Raw genomic sequence first — 18,594 nt, 5'->3', positions numbered from 1 at the left:
ACGTGTCCAGATTTTGTACCTCCCTGTGGTGGTCTGGTCTTTTTAAAGTGATTTCTCTGAACAGCCATCATACGCTGACCATTATCCCACCCCTCCATTATTTAACAATGAATTTGAGCCATTGCACCTAATCTCCTAGTCGTATGTTCTCTGTCAGGCTGCAGGTAGGGGCTCACTTGCTCTTCCATTCAGAAAATCCCCGTCGCAGATACAATCTTCCCTTTGTCCAATTTGCAGGACTCTTTTTTTAAAAAAAAAATAAAAGTTTGAAGTGACTGTTCATAATAGATGGAGGTTTCCCACTTTAGAGAAAACTAGGTCCTAGACACTTGCATGAAATTAAGCCTTTATTTTAGCAGAAGCTAAACCTGCTGGGTTTTAGCCAACAAAGTTATACTCCAGGTAGATCCATTGAAATTAATGAACATGAGTGACACACGAGGCTCATTGCTCTCGCTGGATCTGCTCTTGAGTATAATTTAATTGGATACAGTTTGCTGACTTTCCCCACTGCTTTTGATTTTAGAAGCCCTTTATTGATTTGCAAAAGGGAATACGATCATTTTACTTACATAAAGTAAGTTTTAAAATTGGTGTGGGAAGTCGCACAAGTTTCCACTATTTGTTTTAGTCAAGCGTGCCATATATAGTGGCTTAATGGCTATTGAGAGCTACATTGCTACTTGTTTTTTTTTTAAAGAAAATATTTTCCGCACAGACCTCAAGCTTAAAATATTTAGAGGCCTTAAAATGAATGGCGGCCCAGTCTCTTAATGCATAAAGTAAACGTAGTTCCATGTGTCAGAGAAACTCTCATGCAGTCTTTGAGAATCGGCCTTGTTTTGCAACAAGAGCCCTGTATTTTTCAAAACGTTTCCCCCCTCTTTCCTTCTTGGAAACTGCCACAATGGAAATATCTTGTTAAATATTTGCAGTTTTTTAATGTGTTGTACCAGGATAATAATAAGAAAAACAAAATCATCACAGTTTCCCAGAAGGAAAAGCACGTTTTGAAAGATGCTGGATTTTCCTGGGCCATTTCTTGGGGGGTGATGGAGAAGACAAGGCTTCCAGCTTCTCCCAGCTGCCTGCAGCATCTTCCAGGAAGAGCTCTTAAAACTTGGAATTTGCATCCTTCCACATTTCATTGGATGGGTTTCGCTGTCATGAATCAGTTAGCTTTCAAAGCTTAGCTTTTAATGGTGTACCACAAAGACTCCGCATTTATTGGAAGAAACTAGAAATAATTTATTCTCAGTATGCTTAAAGGCCATTGTCTCTTTTTTAAAAATAATAATAATAATAATGCTGTATTTTATGTCTCGCTTTGTAAGCACTCTGAGTCATGGCTGACAAATGCTTTAAATAAAATAAATGAATACTCCACCCCCTATTTTGGCAACTACCTTGCTGCAGAACATCCAAGAGCATCTTTTTCTCTGGACGACAGAGGTGTGAGATAGAAAAGTGAGCAGCTTCATTTCCAGATGTTAGATTTACTCCATGGGAGGGTCTGTCTATCATTAACTTTTTGCTTGTGGTCATTGAACAGCAGCGCCTATTTAGACAAGTAAAAATTGATGTCCTTGAAGTCTGAAAAGAAAAGCAAGATGGTAATTTTAGAAAATTAAATAAGTTCAGTGAAATATCTTCAAATGTTATCTGTTCAAATTGTTTTGCAGATAACATTTGAAGATATTTCACTGGACTTATTTGCAGGGAACCAGGCAGAGGGCCTTCTCGGTAGTGGCGCCCACCCTGTGGAACGCCCTCCCATCAGATGTCAAGGAGATACAGAAATACACAACTTTTAGAAGAAGGCAGCCCTGTATTGGGAAGTTTTTAATGTTTGATATTTTATTATGTTTCAATATACCGGTATGCTGTAAACTGCCTAGAGTGGCTGGGGAAACCCAGCCAGATGGGCAGGGTAGAAATATTATTATTATTATTATTATTATTATTATTATTATTATTATTGCTGCTACTGCTGCCACAGCTTCTGTGAGCAGGATGGAAGGGAGTGAGGGTGTCTATTCCTGGCACCCGGTGAAATGTGAGCATGTTTAAGAAGTTGCTTTCAATGTAGAAGAGGCCAAGCGAGCGCAAACAGGAGCAAACAGTTTGTTGTGCATTGTGGATATTTGAGGCATTTCCACATATAACAAAATACTAGAAATGGAGTACAATGGTCCCTTGGTTCTCAAACTTAATCCGTTCTGGAAGTCCGTTCCAAAACCAAAGCGTTCTGAAACCAAGGCGTGCTTTCCCATAGAACGTCATGCAACATGGATTAATCCATTCCAGACTTTTTAAAAAGCAGCCATTTGACATGAATTTTACTCTCTAACGAGACCATGGATCCATAAAATGAAACCAATAATCAATGTACTGCAGTCACAAAATCCATCAGTAGCTGAACTGGGTTCCCACACAGTCGCAAAAACAAAACAAAAAAGGAGCCGCAAAATAAATAGCAAAAGCAGACTCAAAATGGTAAGCAGGTAACACTCAAATGGTGAGCAGGTAACACTCAAAATGGAAGCGTAACACTCAAAATGGAGCATATTTGGCTTCTGGAAAAAGTTTGCAAACTGGAACATTTACTTCCGGGTTTGCAGTGTTTGGGTTCCACGTTGTTTGAGTACCAAGGCGTTTGAGAACCAAGGGACCACTGTATACCAGAAATGTTAAGCCAGAAGCTTTCGTGGTTCAGCAATCCACTCCTTCCTTTTCTAACGGCAGACAATTTGTTGCACATTCCTCGTGGCCACCCTGGTAGTTCTCATTTAGTTTCAAGTTCCCAAGCGTTGAAACTGGGTCAGGAGATGGGGACAATAAGCAAGGAGAAGACCGCCCTATTGGGAGCAGAACCGGACCGAACAGCCTCACCGTCCCAAGACAGCACCATGTCTCCAATTAATCTTACAGATGACCAGCTGGCCTCTGGGCTCTATGGTAATTTCTTTATTATTGCTTTGTTTCTTTTTTGCTTTGTTGTTATTTGTGCTGTTGTTAGTTTGTACATAAACTTATCTGGCCATTATGGCTTCTTCGTGCACCACTCTCAAGTGGAACTCTTTTAGGGAAAATGTCATTAATTCAAGCAGGAGAAATGTATTTCATAATAGAATTATACCCTGGCTCCATGCTCATTTGGTTAGCGCATGACGCTGATAATGCCAAGGTTGCAGGTTTGATCCAAGTGTGGGCCAGCTGCATATTCCACAAAGTCCCTTACAACTCTACGATTCTATGATTGTTGCAGACGATATATATATCTCAGCGACCCAAATATAATGACACCCTGTCTCTTACAACACAAAGGAAATGTATGCAGTTATACCTTGGATCTCAAATAGCTTAGTCGCCGAATGTTTTGGCTCCCAAATGATGGAAAACTGGAAGTGAGTGTTCCGGTTTCCGGTTTTTGGGAAAGCTGAACATCTGATGGCTCTTCTGATTGGCTGCAGGAGCTTCCTGCAGCCAATCAGAAGCCATGCTTTGGTTTGGAAGTTGAACGGACTTCCGGAACGGACTTCCAAGGTATGACTGTATTTCAAAGTAAGCTGTAAAAACACTTGTGTCTCATACTTCTAAATCCCTTTTGAATCCCCTTTTACATGTTTGGCGCCAGGCTTATGCAAACAGTTCAGAAAAATGTTTTAGGTCAGGCATCCCCAAACTGCGGCCCTCCAGATGTTTTGGCCTACAACTCCCATGATCCCTAGCTAACAGGACCAGTGGTCGGGGAAGATGGGAATTGTAGTCCAAAACATCTGGAGGGCCGAAGTTTGGGGATGCCTGTTTTAGGTGAACTAGCTGGTGATCTGTTTCAATTTGTGTCTGGTTTTTGTTGTATTATAATTGCTTCAAACCGCTTTGCTTTTTTAATTTTTTTTAATTTTTGGTGAAATTGCAGTACACAGATATTTTTTTAAAATGAATAATCCAAAGGCTGGGAGAGGAGGCAGCTGGGCATGCGGAAGAGGGGTCAGGGGAGGGCTAATTTCCAGTGCATTATTCATTGGGACACAACTTTATGTGCTTATAACCACACCAGTACATCTTAAATCTATAGGTGAATCAGAGCAGCTGGGCTTTAAGATCTGAAACAGCAGCACACATAGGGATGTGAAACCTTTACTGATGTGTGTTCTTATGGCTCTCTCTCTCTCTCTCTCTCTCTCTCTCTCTCTCTCTCTCTCTCTCTCTCTCTCTCTCTCAGTATGTGCAAATGAGGGCATGTTGAAGTCCATCATGAAGAAAAAGGATGGGAAAAAGGAAGAGAATGGGAAGAAGAACCTGCAGTTTGTCGGTATTAATGGAGGGTAAGGCGTTCCAGGTCCTTTTCAAAGTCATATAAGCAAAGCTGACTACAGTCCTACCTCGGAAGTCGGAACACCTTGCGACTCGAACGATTTGGCTCCCAAATGTCGCAAACCCGGAAGTGAGTGTTCTGGTTTGCGAACATTCTTTGGAACCCGGACATCCAGCGCGGCTTCCTGCAGCCAGTCGGAAGCCACGCCTTGGTTTCCGGACATTTTGGAAATCGAATGGACTTCCGGAATGAATTCCGTTTGACTTCTGAGGTACGACTGTAATGCCCATTCTTTTGGTTATAAAAACAAAAGGAGACTTCACAAGGACTAGCTTTCCATGCAATCGTTCTGCTTTGTTTTGTGGGTTCCATGTGTTTCTCTGCTGTGTGCAGTTTCCGCTGCATGCAAATCCTGTTCCTTTTTAGCAATTCCACACCCTTTCATGAAGCTTATCTCTTTTTCCTTTTTAAAATAAAATAATGCTGCTCTTTCAAGGCTTTGTGCTTCTCCTCTTCAGGGGAGAGAATTGGAGCCTGGTTCTTCCATTGTGTATTTGAAGACAGAAAAAAAATATTATATTCTCTTGCAGCAAAACTTCTTCTCTAATGTATTAAGCGGACAACATAATAGTGTGCCACTGATAGTAGATCACAGCTAGGGCAAACTTAAGGATGTGACAGGAGAGACAATTCCTTTCATAGCCTTACACTAAAGTCTGCCACCCAGTGAGTACCCATTCAGGGACCTCGTATTTAGCCTGGTCACTTCCTGGTCTGCAGGGTTCTCATTGGCCAGCGCCTTTTACACTGAATGCCCATGAATTATCCAGTTTTATGGTCTTTCAGATTAACTGAACGCAGCTGTCAATTTGCCATGTATCTAGTAGACTCGCCCCCTTTCAGCGTGCCTTCCTTTTTATAAAAAAACAAATTGGATTTTCTGCAACGTTTCTGCCTTCTGACAAGACCAGTCCGCAAGAACAGTTGGAAATGGCATTGTATACAAAACAGCTATTGATGCTGAAATGTTGTAATCTTCATGGGGTCACACGGTATGCACATGAACCAGTCAGGTTTTTAGAAAGTGAAATTTGTTGCCGTACTGTAGTTTTGTTAGCATTGAGTAACGTCTGTTTGCCCCTCCTGTTCTGCTGCTTGATTTCTCCTCTGCTAGACGGTGCTTTACAACAAATCTTCACTTTTGAACCCTTTGGAGAGAAGCCATCAGACTTTTCTGGACATAGCTTATTCCTCCTCCATAAATGTAATCTGTGAACGACTAGAATCTCGCAGCTACTTAAGTGAAATGAAATAAGCGACATCTTTAATAAGCTGCTTATTAAATGAAATGAATTTATACACAGCATTGATAGACAACTGAAATTTTGTCATTTGTAGGTATGAAACAACATCGAGTGATGATTCAAGTTCAGAAGAGAGTTCGTCATCCGAGTCCGATGATGAGTGTGTCGGGAACGCATATGCTCAAATTGAAGAGAATGGGAGTTTGCTTGCGGTGGAAGGACAGCAGGAGATCAACACCGGAGATGTTAAGTCTGCCGGGGTGGAAGAAATGGTGGAGGCTCAAGAGACTGAGATGGAGAAAGTGGAAATCCGTGAGAGGTACCGTTGCCATCAACACATTCTAAAATGTTATGTGTTTAGGGAAACTAGACCCCAATTCTGACCATTGGTAGTTGTCTACAGCCTAAGCTTTGGCGTTGAACGTAAGACATATTTTTGCAACCCAGAAACTAATTCCTGCTTTGTGCATTGCTTAATATTCAGAGCAGCAGTCGCTACAATCTCTTCGCATATTTCTGAGGACCCCAAATTTTCAAAGCATTCTTTTCACTTCTCTGTACTTTCAAGTTGCTGTATCTGGAATTTCTACCAGGTGTACCTCTCTTATTTCCCCCTCCCCATAAGACCTGTTCCCCAGTACAATAAAAAGAAAGAAAGAAACAGGGATACCTTGAGCCCCCTTGTAAGTCCTTCCAATTTCTTTTATAGACCTGTTAAAAGCATGTAATTTTTAAGGATATTTAATCTACGGGGTCATTGGACAAAGGGCAGGCAGGAAAACTACACAGCTGCCTCCGTCCCAAACAGCGTTCATAGCCGCAAGATTCTTCCTCTTCTAACGCTGCCTCCTTGGTTTCCTGCGTAATTCCTCCTTCTGAAGTCTGGATGTGTCTACTAATCTTTCTAGACTGAGAAATATGCTGAATGTGGTCTATTAAACCCAAACTGTATGAATGTTAAGTTGCTGTCCCACAATTTGTTTGCACCTCTAATAAATAGGATTCAAAGACATGCTGTGCTTTGCATTGTAGGCAAATGTATGTGTTTTTATTATTTCTTACACAATGAATATACTAAAGCGAGAAATATGGTTTGCAAATGAGAGCCAAAATGAGTTTGGGGGGGGGGATTGCTAACATGTAGAGTAGGCAGTGTGTCAAGAGACTTAAATAAATGACAGAAACAGTAGCACAATAATGGCAGAAATCAAATGTGGAAGCTCCTCGTTGATATTTCAGTAGCCATCAAAGAATGCAATTTAGTGATGAGTGCCGTTTAATCAGATGCCACTCAATAATGTTTCCATCATTACTATTAATTAAACATCCACCGCTTGATTAGATGGCATAATTCAAATGTATTGCACAGTTTAGAATCATAAGGCTGGAAATAATAGCTGATTGCTCCAGTATAATTGACAATCCTGCCCTTTGTGACACAAACACCCTTTGCAAATTAGTCTCTGGCACGATTGTACAATGACGGCCTGAATGACTTCAAGTGCCGCTTGCCAGAGATGCTTGCAATGTAACATATATGTCATGGCGTAACTGTGGCTCTAGGGTAGAGCAGCTGTTTTCCATTCAGAAGGTCGCAGGTTCAATCCCTGACGTCTCCAAGTAGGGCTGTCTCAGTTCCTGGAGAGCTGCTGCCAGTCAGCGAAGACAATATTAAGCTACATGAACTAAAGGTCTGCCTCAGTTAAGTGGTACCTTGGTCCGTTCGACTCCCGAAACTGTTCGAAAACCAAGACGCAGCTTCCGATTGGCTGCAGGAGCTTCCTGCATTTAGGCGGAAGCCGCGTCAGATGTTCGGCTTCTGAAAAACGTTCTCAACCCGGAACACTCACTTCCGGGTTTGCAGCGTTCAGGAGCCGATTTGTTCAGCAACTAAGCCATTCGGGAACCAAGGTTCCACTGTACGAGGCAGCTTCCCATGTTCTTAAGTAACATACATTGGAGCAAGGCATCCATAGGTCCAGGCAGCCAGATTTCTTGTTGCATTGGAGGGGTCTTCACAAGTGTTGCGCAACAGCTCCTGTCCTGCTTGACTTCAGTCCTCTAAACAGTGATGCTGCATAAGGGCTTTCAAGTACGAAGGCTTTGTACCCAACTGCTGATTCTATACAGCCTTTACCAGGGGGGTGCATACCCCTTCACATTTTGTGAATCAAAGTTTGGCCTTATCAAGGGGCAGTATTTCAATACGAGTAGGAAAATGAGAGTACCCCTGAACTTTTTTTTAAGAAAAAAGCACTGGCCTTTACACTAATTGGAGGGGCTTTAAGAGGGTGGGGAGATATTTTAGGCATTGATCTTTGAGGATATTCTTTCGGAAGTTTAGAATAAAATGCGTAAGGCATCTTACCACCTTCCTTGATATAAAGCCAGTTAATGCCACTGTTCTTCTTTCTCAGAGTAGCCCCACTGTCTTTTGCTGCCCTAAAAAATTCCAAATTGCAGCGGTTGATGAAGAGCATCCTACTTTTTCATCCCCCCTACCCCAAACATGAATGCCAGAAAGTGTCGTCTAAACATAACCTCTTCTTCTTTTTCCCTCCTCCTTCAGATATGAATTGAGTGAAAAGATGCTGTCTGCCTGCCATCTTCTTAAAGGCAGCATCGATGATCCAAAGGCTATGCTCAGCAAAGAGATAGTAAGTCCATTGCCATTTGAAAATCATATATGCTCTCATTAGTTGCCACATTAAAAACTGAGTTGCCTAAGAGAGGTGGCTAGCTACTTGTTTCATAGAGCTGTCTATGCACCAAGACATGCTTGCCAGATCCTGCTCAGATGAAGCAAAAAATGGCAAGGCCCATAAAAGGGAACTTTCTCTGGAAATAGCACATTGCATTCCCTGCGTCCTGCAGCAAAGCTATCTGTGTAGACCTGCTTAAGCGACTGTGGGCCCTCGGGGGACCATGGTAGAATGAAGGTTGCCAGGGCTGTCTTAAGCGCCCCTGGCGCCGTGGTGCGCCGGATCTCTCCGGCGCCCTCCCGTCCCATTTCCCAGCACGGTGGGCGGGTGGGCGCAGCGCGGCTGCCACAGGCGCAGCTGCACGGTGGACCGGCCGGCCAGCGGGCGGGCGCAGCTCGCGGTGCCCTCCTGGCGGGCCGGCGCCGTGGTGCCCTGCGCCACTCAGCCTAGCCGTAGGCCCGGCCCTGAAGGTAGCAACCTTTGTGTGCTAAGATGATCAGACATGCTGAACCCCAAGCATTCCTTCCCTTCAATAAGTGTGATGTAGGCTTGTCTCTAATTTCAGTCCCATCTGAAAAAACTTCAGCCCACTTACCTCCCCAAACATCCTTGTGCCGCTCATTAACGCAGCTATTAATAGAAGGAAAGCATTTTAAAAAGGCTTGTTTGAAAGCCCCACACGGCATCCTCGAGCTGCTGAAAGCAGAATTACCATTCACTTAGTCATGCTTCTGATCTTGGCAGCCCTAACATGTTTGGGAAAGAACACAGGATAAGAAACAATAAAAAAATTCCTTCCAGCAGCACCTTAGAGACCAACTAAATTTGTCATTGGTATGAGCTTTCATGTGCACACACACTTACTTCTTCAGAAGGAAGTTAGCATTCCTCTTGGTTATGAAAGTATAGAGTTTGTGTTCCGATGTGGAATGTACTCCAACTCTGGCCAAACGCAGGAAAAAATTCTTTGCCTCTCTCCATTTTTGAAGTTGGGCTGAAGTATGCCACGCAGACGAGCAGATCAAAGCCGATGGGTCAATACTTGCCCTTCAGCCTCAGGTATCCCCAAATAACCTGCATTGTCTCTGAGCTTTCCAAAAGGCTTTCCTTCACACTGTTTATGGCAGGAGTTGGCAACAAAATTGAGCTGCGGGCCAGTCCACTGTCCCTCAGACCTTGTGGCAGGCCGGAGAAGCAGCACTGGGGGGGGGGATTTTTGCCAACTTTTTATTTAAAGCAGAAGACTACTTTTCCTGTAATTTCAGCAGAAACTGCTTGCAAATAAAGGCATCCCTTTGAAAAACTTTTGTGTGTGCTTTTCTTTGGCAGAGATTTTGTCTAAACACCATCCAGCATGAGTGGTTTCGTGTGTCCAGCCAAAAGTCGGCTGTCCCTGCAATGGTTGGGGACTACATAGCGGCTTTTGTGGAGGTTTCACCTGCAGTCCTCAGGTATATCATCAACATGGCAGATGGCAACGGCAACACAGCTCTCCATTACAGCGTCTCGCACTCGAACTTTGAAATCGTGAAGCTGCTTTTAGATGCAAGTAAGTTGGCCCTTCTGAAATGTCTGTGTGATCTCCGGGCAGAGCCCTGGGTCCCTCTCCAGCAGAATGTTAAATAAAAGCCCTGGGACATGACAGTGCAACACAACACCAGCATTTGGACTTGGACTACTGCAATGCGCTCTACGTGGGGCTACCTTTGAAGGTGACTCGGAAACTACAACTAATCCAGAATGCGGCAGCTAGACTGGTGACTGGGAGCAGCCGCCGAGACCACATAACACCAGTCTTGAAAGATCTACATTGGCTCCCAGTACGTTTCCGAGCACAATTCAAAGTGTTGGTGCTGACCTTTAAAGCCCTAAATGGCCTCGGTCCGGTATACCTGAAGGAGCGTCCCCACCTCCATCATTCTGCCCGGACACTGAGGTCCAGCGCCGAGGGCCTTCTGGTGGTTCCCTCGTTGCGAGAAGCCAAGTTGCAGGGAACTAGGCAGAGGGCCTTCTCGGTGGTGGTGCCTGCCCTGTGGAACGCCCTCCCAACAGATGTCAAAGAGGAAAACAACTACCAGACTTTTAGAAGACATCTGAAGGCAGCCCTGTTCAGGGGGGCTTTTAATGTTTAATAGATTACTGTATTTTATTTTTCTGTTGGAAGCCGCCCAGAGTGGCTGGGGAAACCCACCCAGATGGGCGGGGTATAAATAATAAATTATTATTATTATTATTATTTATTATTATTATTATTATTTAATATTTCTACAATTTGTGCAACCACGCCTTAAGCACCGGCTTAGCATCTTAATTCCAAGCAAGCAGCTGCAGAAAACCACTTCCTTCCAATTCAGACCTAGGTTACTAGAGCTCTCATTAGTGGATGAATGTTGCTTCCAAATTAGGGCTGCAATTGAAAACCGCCTTTCATCATTCTGCATACAATTAAATGAGCTTTTAATGATATGGAGAGCTCAGGCCCTTCTGTTACCAGGTTGCCTTATAGGACAACTTGCCAGAAGTGGATGCTGAACACCTGGGTCTTGGTTGGGAAGTTCTGGGATCCAAAGTTTTTACAACACTCTTTGAGGGATAATTTCCCATATTTGAATCTGTGGAGTCCTGGACACTTCAGAGGCAAGAGGCCTATTGAATTAAAATTGGGATTGCTTTAATATATAGCGTATGCTTATTTTTGAAACCTCGAGGTTAATTAGGTTTTTATTTTTAACTGTTTGCATTTGAATGTTTCCATTTAAATGTTTATTGAAAATTGCACCTTTTTAAGAATATTCTCTGCAGTGGAAACTGGTTTAATACTGTAGTTTACAGTTCTCTGCGAATAATTATTGGCTTAATCAGGTGCTATTACTTCAGAGAACGCTTGCTTTTTGCTTCAATGTCCATTCTTGTCCCAATGTCACATGTGAATACAGTGGAACCTCGGTTTACGAACACCTCAGTTTACGAATTTTCGATTTACGAACGCCACGGACCCATCTGGAACGGATTAATTCACTTTCCATTACTTTCAATGGGAAAGTTCTCTTCAGTTTATGAACGCTTCAGTTTATGAACAGACTTCCGGAACCAATTATACCCATGCTTCGGGTTGAGTACTCCGCAGACCCGTCTGGAACAGATTAATCCACTTTCCATTACTTTCAATGGGAAAGTTCGCTTCAGTTTATGAACGCTTCAGGTTGAGTACTCCGCGGACCGTCTGGAACAGATTAATCCACTTTCCATTACTTTCAATGGGAAAGTTCGCTTCAGTTTATGAACACTTCAGTTTATGAACAGACTTCAGGAACCAATTGTGTTCATAAACCGAGGTACCACTGTATTTATCTTGGAAACAACAGCCAATCAATTTGAAGTTTGTGTAACTAGTCATGTTATAGAAATACGTGCAATGAGCACATCCAAGACTTCCTGGATACCAAGTTTGAAGGCCCCGCAGAGCTCCTTTTAGAGACTCTTGGCCTGGGCAAAGATAATAAACTGGTGTGCTGGGCCTGAACAAAAGCAGTAGCTTCCTTGGCGCTAGGAATTTGCTTCCTCGTTCTTGGCAGTTCCTCAGGGGACCTGAATGCATTTGATCCCACACAAATGCTGCTCAGTGAAGAAAGCCATTTAACTGGCAAGTCATGTCTGAAAGCTTTGGAAATGTAAAAAGTGTTACTTAATGGCTATACAGCAGTGTAAAGTTGCGGGGGGAGCAGTGCAGCCACTTTTATATATTTCGGCCACTGTTTCAATGTTTTGTGGGATGTTTCCTGTCATAAATCCGAAGCTCTATCACTGCACACCTCTGGCAGAAGCTGGTCCTGCCTGCCTGCAGTTCTGTTCATAGAATTTTTGAACAATTGCCTTCAAGCTAACTGCCTTAGCAATTGCGTGAAATGTGGCTTTGTGCTCTCTCTCCTATAATGCATACAATAACGAGAGTTGTTTGCTTTGCTTGGCTCAAGAACCCCCCTTGCCTCCTTTGGAAGTCCTTCTGAATCATCTTCATTATGTAAGCAATGGCTGAGCTTCCCAAAGGGCTGCTCTGGTAACAGACGATTCAGTTCTTTTGCCCAGTTGCATTCAACTTTCTCAAGAGACGGTCTCTCTTCTCCCCCTCTGCAGATGTCTGCAATGTAAATCACCAGAACAAGGCTGGCTATACCCCCATTATGCTGGCTGCTCTTGCAGCTGTAGACGCAGAGAAAGAAATGAGAATAGTGGAAGAACTCTTTGCCTGCGGAGATGTGAACGCAAAAGCAAGCCAGGTGGGTGCCGCAGGGTTCGGCCTTCATTGCGCAGCGATAGACGTTCAGCCTTAAGCCGCCTCTTAGGATTTCTTTCCATAGCACTTCACTAGATCACTTAAAACAAGCTACCACTTCTTATTTTTGCTTTGCTACCCCATGTAAACCGAATGGCAGGAGCAATTTGCTGGCCAGGCACTCTTCTAGAGTCATTCTGCCTGCCTGCCTGCCTGGGCAACAGATTTCTGCTCCCACAGTGGGACCTCCCTCTCCTCCCTCTTGTAGCCCAAGAGCAGGTTTTGGTGGGTGCAAAGGGGGGGCTGCAAGGGGGAGAGAGGAAATCCCATTGTGGGAGTGGGAGTCCACTGGCACAATGTTGGTTGTTGCCCATTATAACCCATTACTAGTAATTCTGTGAGTAATGCAAAATGCCAGACCCTCTTTTGATCTGTGTATTTGCATTTTTAATAGGATTTTGGTAAAAGGTGCAAGCATTAAATGCAAATTACTACCCCCCCCAGCCGCAACTATAAGTAAATTACTGCATGCTTGTGTGTTGTGCTTTGCATTTTTGTGTTTTTACTATCAGGTTGAGCCTACATGGATGTTTTTATATCTGCAATTGCATTAGCTGTTTTTATATGTGCAATAGTTTTATATGAGTTTTAATTGTATTGTGAAGTCACTTTGAGTTGCCTCACAAGACACAGGTCCTAAATAAATAAATAATTCTCTCTCTCTCTCTCTCTCTCTCTCTCTCTCTCTCTCTCTCTCTCTCTCTCTCTCTCACACACACACACACACACACACACACACACACACACACAACATCTTCCCTCAGACCTGAATCTATTACAGTAACTTAGAATGAAGAGAGGCGTAATATCATCTGCAGTGGGGCGAAGCCAGCTTTAAATCAGTTTGCACATGTAAAAACAGTTAAAACAATTACACATCTAATACAGATACCAAGTGGGATAAAAAAAATCTTCCCTTGTTGAAAAAGGAACGTCTTTAACAGGTATCTGAAGAAGTGTGCATGCACACGAAAGCTCATACCAAAATATAAACTTAGTTGGTCTTTAAGGTGCTACTGAAGGAATTTTTTTATTAGGCTCTGAAACGTTGGCCAGAGTGACTGGGGCAACCCAATCAGGAGGGTTGGGTACAAATAAAATTATTATTATTATTTATTATTATTATTATTATTATTAGATGGTTACATAGTAATAAGAGAGAAAGTTCTAGAGAGGACATGCTGCCCCACTAAAGGCCTGGTGCTAACACTGTGCAGAACAGACCTCTTGGTGAGACGGCAGTTGCAGGGTATAGATGCATAGACGTCAGTATTCTGTTTTGTAGGATTGTATAATGACGGACAGAGTTTCTTCTTCTTTGGCGATCACTTGTAGCCAAGTAAGATTGTCTTCCATAAACACAGTTTTAAAAGTGTGAGGACTGTGGAGGCCAATTCTGGATCCACATGTCCTTCCACAGTGGGGACATTGGTTTCTGGGTGGGAAATGATCACGGTGTGGATTTGCCAATCGTGCCTTCCTCTTAGCACATTTCTCCCTTGCGTCCTGAGTTTGAGTGTCTTCAAAGCCAATGACACCTTTGGTAAAGGCTGTTCTCCAATTGGAGCGCTTGCAGGCCAGAGTTTCCCAATTGTTGGTGTTCATACTACATTTTTTTAGATTTGCCTTGAGAGAGTCTTTAAACCTCTTTTGTTGACCACCAGCATTACGCTTTCCATTTTTAAGTTGGGAATAGAGTAGTTGCTTTGGAAGACGATCAACAGGCATCCACACAACATGACCAGTCCAACGAAATTGATGTTGAAGAATCATTGCTTCAACACTGGTGATCTTTGCTTCTTCCAGTACACTGATATTAGTTCGCCTGTCTTCCCAAGTGATGTGTAAAATTTTTGGGAGACATTGTTGATGGAATCTTTCGAGGAGTTGATCAGAGTTTGATCTGGGTATGACTCTACTATGGCAATCTGTGCTCCAGGGAATGCGTATCATTTTTGTTCTCCTGCATGCAGGCTGGCCAAACTGCTCTCATGCTTGCTGTGAGCCATGGGCGAATAGATATGGTGAAAGCTCTGCTGGCTTGTGGCGCAGATGTCAACATCCAGGATGACGAGGGCTCCACGGCTTTGATGTGCGCTAGCGAACATGGACACGTGGAAATAGTCAAACTTCTACTGGCTCAGCCAGGATGCAATGGCACGCTGGAGGATAATGTGAGTTGCCCCCAAAGGCCTGCCACAAAGGGGAAGGAGGGTCAAAGCAGCCCCCAGCTAGTGGCAAAAGGGGGAGGGGGACGAGCCACCGGCCATTGAAGCCGCCCTGCCGCCACGTTCAGCTCCACCCCAACTCCTCCCTGAAGTCGACTCCCCTCCATCGCCTTCGCAAGCTGGCACCTCTGGCTGCGCCTGAAATTGCAACCATTATCTCCTGAAGTCTTTATAAGGCACTATAGCACCCTGTAATTCTGGCAACTGTGGGTTTTTGGGTTTTGTGTGTGTCAAGATTGCACATGTAGGAAAGTCGTAAAGAGAAAACCTGCCCTCTGGGAGTGTCTGAAATTTAAGAATGTGGTTAATTTAACTGGAACTATCACAGCCAATTCTAAGATTTGATGAGCATTTGATCACCCCATTTCTCTTCCTCTGAGCAATATAATGCTCAGCTTCCTAAAATGGTCACCAAATTACTTGGTGTTCTTGTGGTCCCGGTGTTGTTGTAATAACCCTACTCCAGGCATCCCCAAACTTTGGCCCTCCAGATGTTTTGGACTACAATTCCCATCTTCGCTGACCACTGGTCCTGTTAGCTAGGGATCATGGGAGTTTTAGGCCAAAACATCTGGAGGGCCGCAGTTTGGGGATGCCTGCCCTACTCCCTCGTTGAAAAGACCCCCTGGCAATTGCATTGCCTCACAAAACAGAAACACAAATCTTTCCAATTATAATAAATGTTTTTGGAACTTATTCTATGTGGTTTTGGCTGGCTGAATGACAGGACTTGCATTTTCCTATCTTTCAACATTCAAAGGCTGTTGCACTTTTAAGAAAGTTATAGGTGGACATGTGTGCATTATCTCTCTCTCTCTCTCTCTCTCTCTCTCTCTCTCTCTCTCTCTCTCTCTCTCTCTTAAGGATGGCAGTACAGCACTTTCGATAGCCCTGGAAGCAGGGCACAAGGATATAGCTGTTCTTCTCTATGCTCACGTGAACTTTTCCAAAACACAGTCCCCGGTGAGTTACATAGTTACATTCCACACATAATTCTTTGGTTTATGTGGTCAGGGTTGGTAAGAGGATTTTTGGGTCTTCGTCCAAGTCAGTGCCGACTCTCAGAGTTTAGAAACTTAACCAGTAGTGATCTTGGTGTGTCTTTCCTACTTTTGCCTTCTGCTTCATGTCACTGTAGCTGCTCCTCTTCATTTCAGTATTTTGTTTTCTTCTTGTGAGGGTTGGAATTTATCTGCCATGGTTGCTGGAACAAGATCCAATGACTTGCATATTTATTAAAAGATACACTGATGAGAAAGCTGTGCCCCGTTGCAGGTATTAATATATTGTGCAGTTTGACACAACTGGAAGCATAAGAGATGACTCCTTTTGGAAGAAATAATTGTCCAGGCCCATTAGATATTATTCCAATTTTTACCTGCAGAACTTTCTTCAAAACATAACAAAAACTTCAAAGGATACACCCAAAATATCCATACAGTGTCTTGTTCTGTCCAGCACAGGCTCAGCATCTTAGAAAATGTGAAATAACCCAAACAGACCTAGAAGCAGAGGTCTGTCTCTCCCCGCAGCCTGCCTTAGGCTATTTATATGCAGAGCTTCATTTACATCCTCACTCCACAGAGTTTGAGAGAAAGAAAAAGGCCACCACTCTTACAAGATGGCGAATTTGCAACTCAACACCTTTGTCACCTGATCAAATGTTACATTCAGTTTAGAGCAAGCAGAAAACAACATAAAAAAATTCCTTCAGTAGCACCTTAAAGACCAACTAAGTTTATATTTTGGTATGAGCTTTCATGTGCGAAAGCTCATACCAAAATATAAACTTAGTTGGTATTTAAGGTGCTACTGAAGGAATTTTTTTATTTTGCTTCGACTCAGACCAACACGGCTACCTACCTGTAACCAGAAAACAACAGTTAGCTAATTATCGACCCATTAAGAAGCCCAGAAACCACTCAGAAAACCAATGTCGCCAATACACATGTAGCCATTTTCCATTTTAAACCTTCATTGATACTCAGACATTTTTCCCATTTCTGAGTGAATTAAACCAATTATGCTTAACATGCCCACACCCACCTCCAGTGTTGGATAGTCTTCTCTCCAGGGTGAAGGTTGTGTCACTTTCCCGATCCAGGGTACTCATACAGTGGTACCTCGGTTTATGAACATAATTGGTTCCGGACGTCTGTTCATAAACTGAAGCGTTCATAAACTGAAGCGAACTTTCCCATTGAAAGTAATGGAAAGTGGATTAATCCGTTCCAGGCGGGTCCGCGGAGTACTCAACCTGAAGCGTACTTAACCCGAAGCATGGGTGTAATTGGTTCCGGAAGTCTGTTCATAAACTGAAGCGAACTTTCCCATTGAAAGTAATGGAAAGTGAATTAATCCATTCCAGATGGGTCCGTGGCGTTCGTAAACCGAAAGTTCGTAAACCAAGGTGTTCATAAACCGAGGTTCTACTGTACTCCCTTTTTTGCTATAAAAATCCACCACTCTTCCTGTATCTTGCTGTTTTTCTTTCTATCTGCTATGATGGCTGCAATCGAAAAACGATGTCCTGTGGCCACTGTCTCATGAAAGCCATGTTCATTCACTGCTTCATGTGGGAATGTTCAGGGAGGCAGGAGAGCATATATTGTTTATTAATATCCTTCCTAACTTGCGCTAGCAAGTTCTTTACTTAGCAGTGTTTCACATTCCCCTTTTAAACGCACAGTGGATAGCTGGTTGCAGGCTTGTTTAAGCCTCTCCCTATTTGATTCCTGGTAAGTTCCCTTATATCCCTCTTAAAAGAATAAACATGCCACAATCTGGTGTAAAGTATATAGAAGAAGTTTACTCAATTCAGTTCACAGTCGGATCCCTGAAGGCAGACTTAGTTGCAAAGTATATACATGTGGATCTATCCCATATGGGGGTAATCCCAGTGTCCTCTGTTGACTGAAAGCCAACAGGGCATCTCTAGCTAAAAAGCTGCTCCATCGACAGAGGAAGTCAGAGAGAGAGAGAGAGAGAGAGCTGTGTGCCTTGTCCTTTTTGTTACCTGGACAGGTAAGGTCACACCCACCTCTAGCCAGAGTGGTGCATGCTCTACTTATCTCTCGCTTGGACTACTGCAATGTGCTCTATGTGGGGCTACATTTGAAGGTGACCCAGAAACTACAACTAATCCAGAATGCGGCAGCTAGACTGGTGACTGGGAACGGCCGCCGAGACCACATAACACCGGTCTTGAAAGACCTGCATTGGCTCCCAGTACGTTTCCAAGCACAATTCAAAGTGTTGGTGCTTACCTTTAAAGCCCTTAATGGCCTTGGTCCAGTATCCCTGAAGGAGCGTCTCCACCCCCATCGTTCAGCCCGGACACTTGAGGTCCAGCTCCGAGGTCCTTCTGGCGGTTCCCTCCCTGTGAGAAGTGAGGTTACAGGGAACCAGGCAGAGGGCCTTCTCGGTAGTGGCACCCGCCCTGTGGAACGCCCTCCCACCAGATGTCAAAAAGAAAAACAACTACCAGACTTTTAGAGGACATCTGAAGGCAACCCTGTTTAGGGAAGCTTTTAATCTTTAAGAAATTAGTGTATTTTAATATTTCTGTTGGAAGCCGCCCAGAGTAGCTGGGGAGGCCCAGCCAGATGGGCGGAGGTATAAATAATAAATTATTATTATTATTATTATTATTATTATTATTATTATTATTATTAAGTCACATGCAAAGGAAGTGTGTCCCAGCCAG

The 18,594-nt window shown here is 43.5% G+C and overlaps 1 protein-coding gene across 4 annotated transcripts in view; it reads left to right on the top strand.

Moving 5' to 3' along the window:
* The window catches only part of KANK1 (KN motif and ankyrin repeat domains 1), a 120,424-nt gene that overhangs the window by 100,450 nt on the left and 1,380 nt on the right, over positions 1-18,594 (top strand). For 3 of the 4 annotated variants that reach the window (XM_035097480.2, XM_060269001.1, XM_060269000.1), the window contains 8 exons: positions 2,746-2,958; positions 4,229-4,331; positions 5,720-5,944; positions 8,195-8,282; positions 9,657-9,876; positions 12,462-12,604; positions 14,634-14,834; positions 15,753-15,851. In XM_035097480.2, the coding sequence (XP_034953371.2) occupies positions 2,746-2,958; positions 4,229-4,331; positions 5,720-5,944; positions 8,195-8,282; positions 9,657-9,876; positions 12,462-12,604; positions 14,634-14,834; positions 15,753-15,851 (1,292 nt within the window). The remainder of the gene's footprint in view (positions 1-2,745; positions 2,959-4,228; positions 4,332-5,719; positions 5,945-8,194; positions 8,283-9,656; positions 9,877-12,461; positions 12,605-14,633; positions 14,835-15,752; positions 15,852-18,594) is intronic. The other variant, XM_060269002.1, reaches the window with a different exon arrangement.

The sequence above is a fragment of the Zootoca vivipara genome, chromosome 16, assembly GCF_963506605.1.
Source record: "Zootoca vivipara chromosome 16, rZooViv1.1, whole genome shotgun sequence".
Classification (NCBI taxonomy): domain Eukaryota; kingdom Metazoa; phylum Chordata; class Lepidosauria; order Squamata; family Lacertidae; genus Zootoca; species Zootoca vivipara.
Note: the sequence above shows the minus strand (reverse complement) of the source record. Positions and strands in the feature narration are given on the sequence as shown.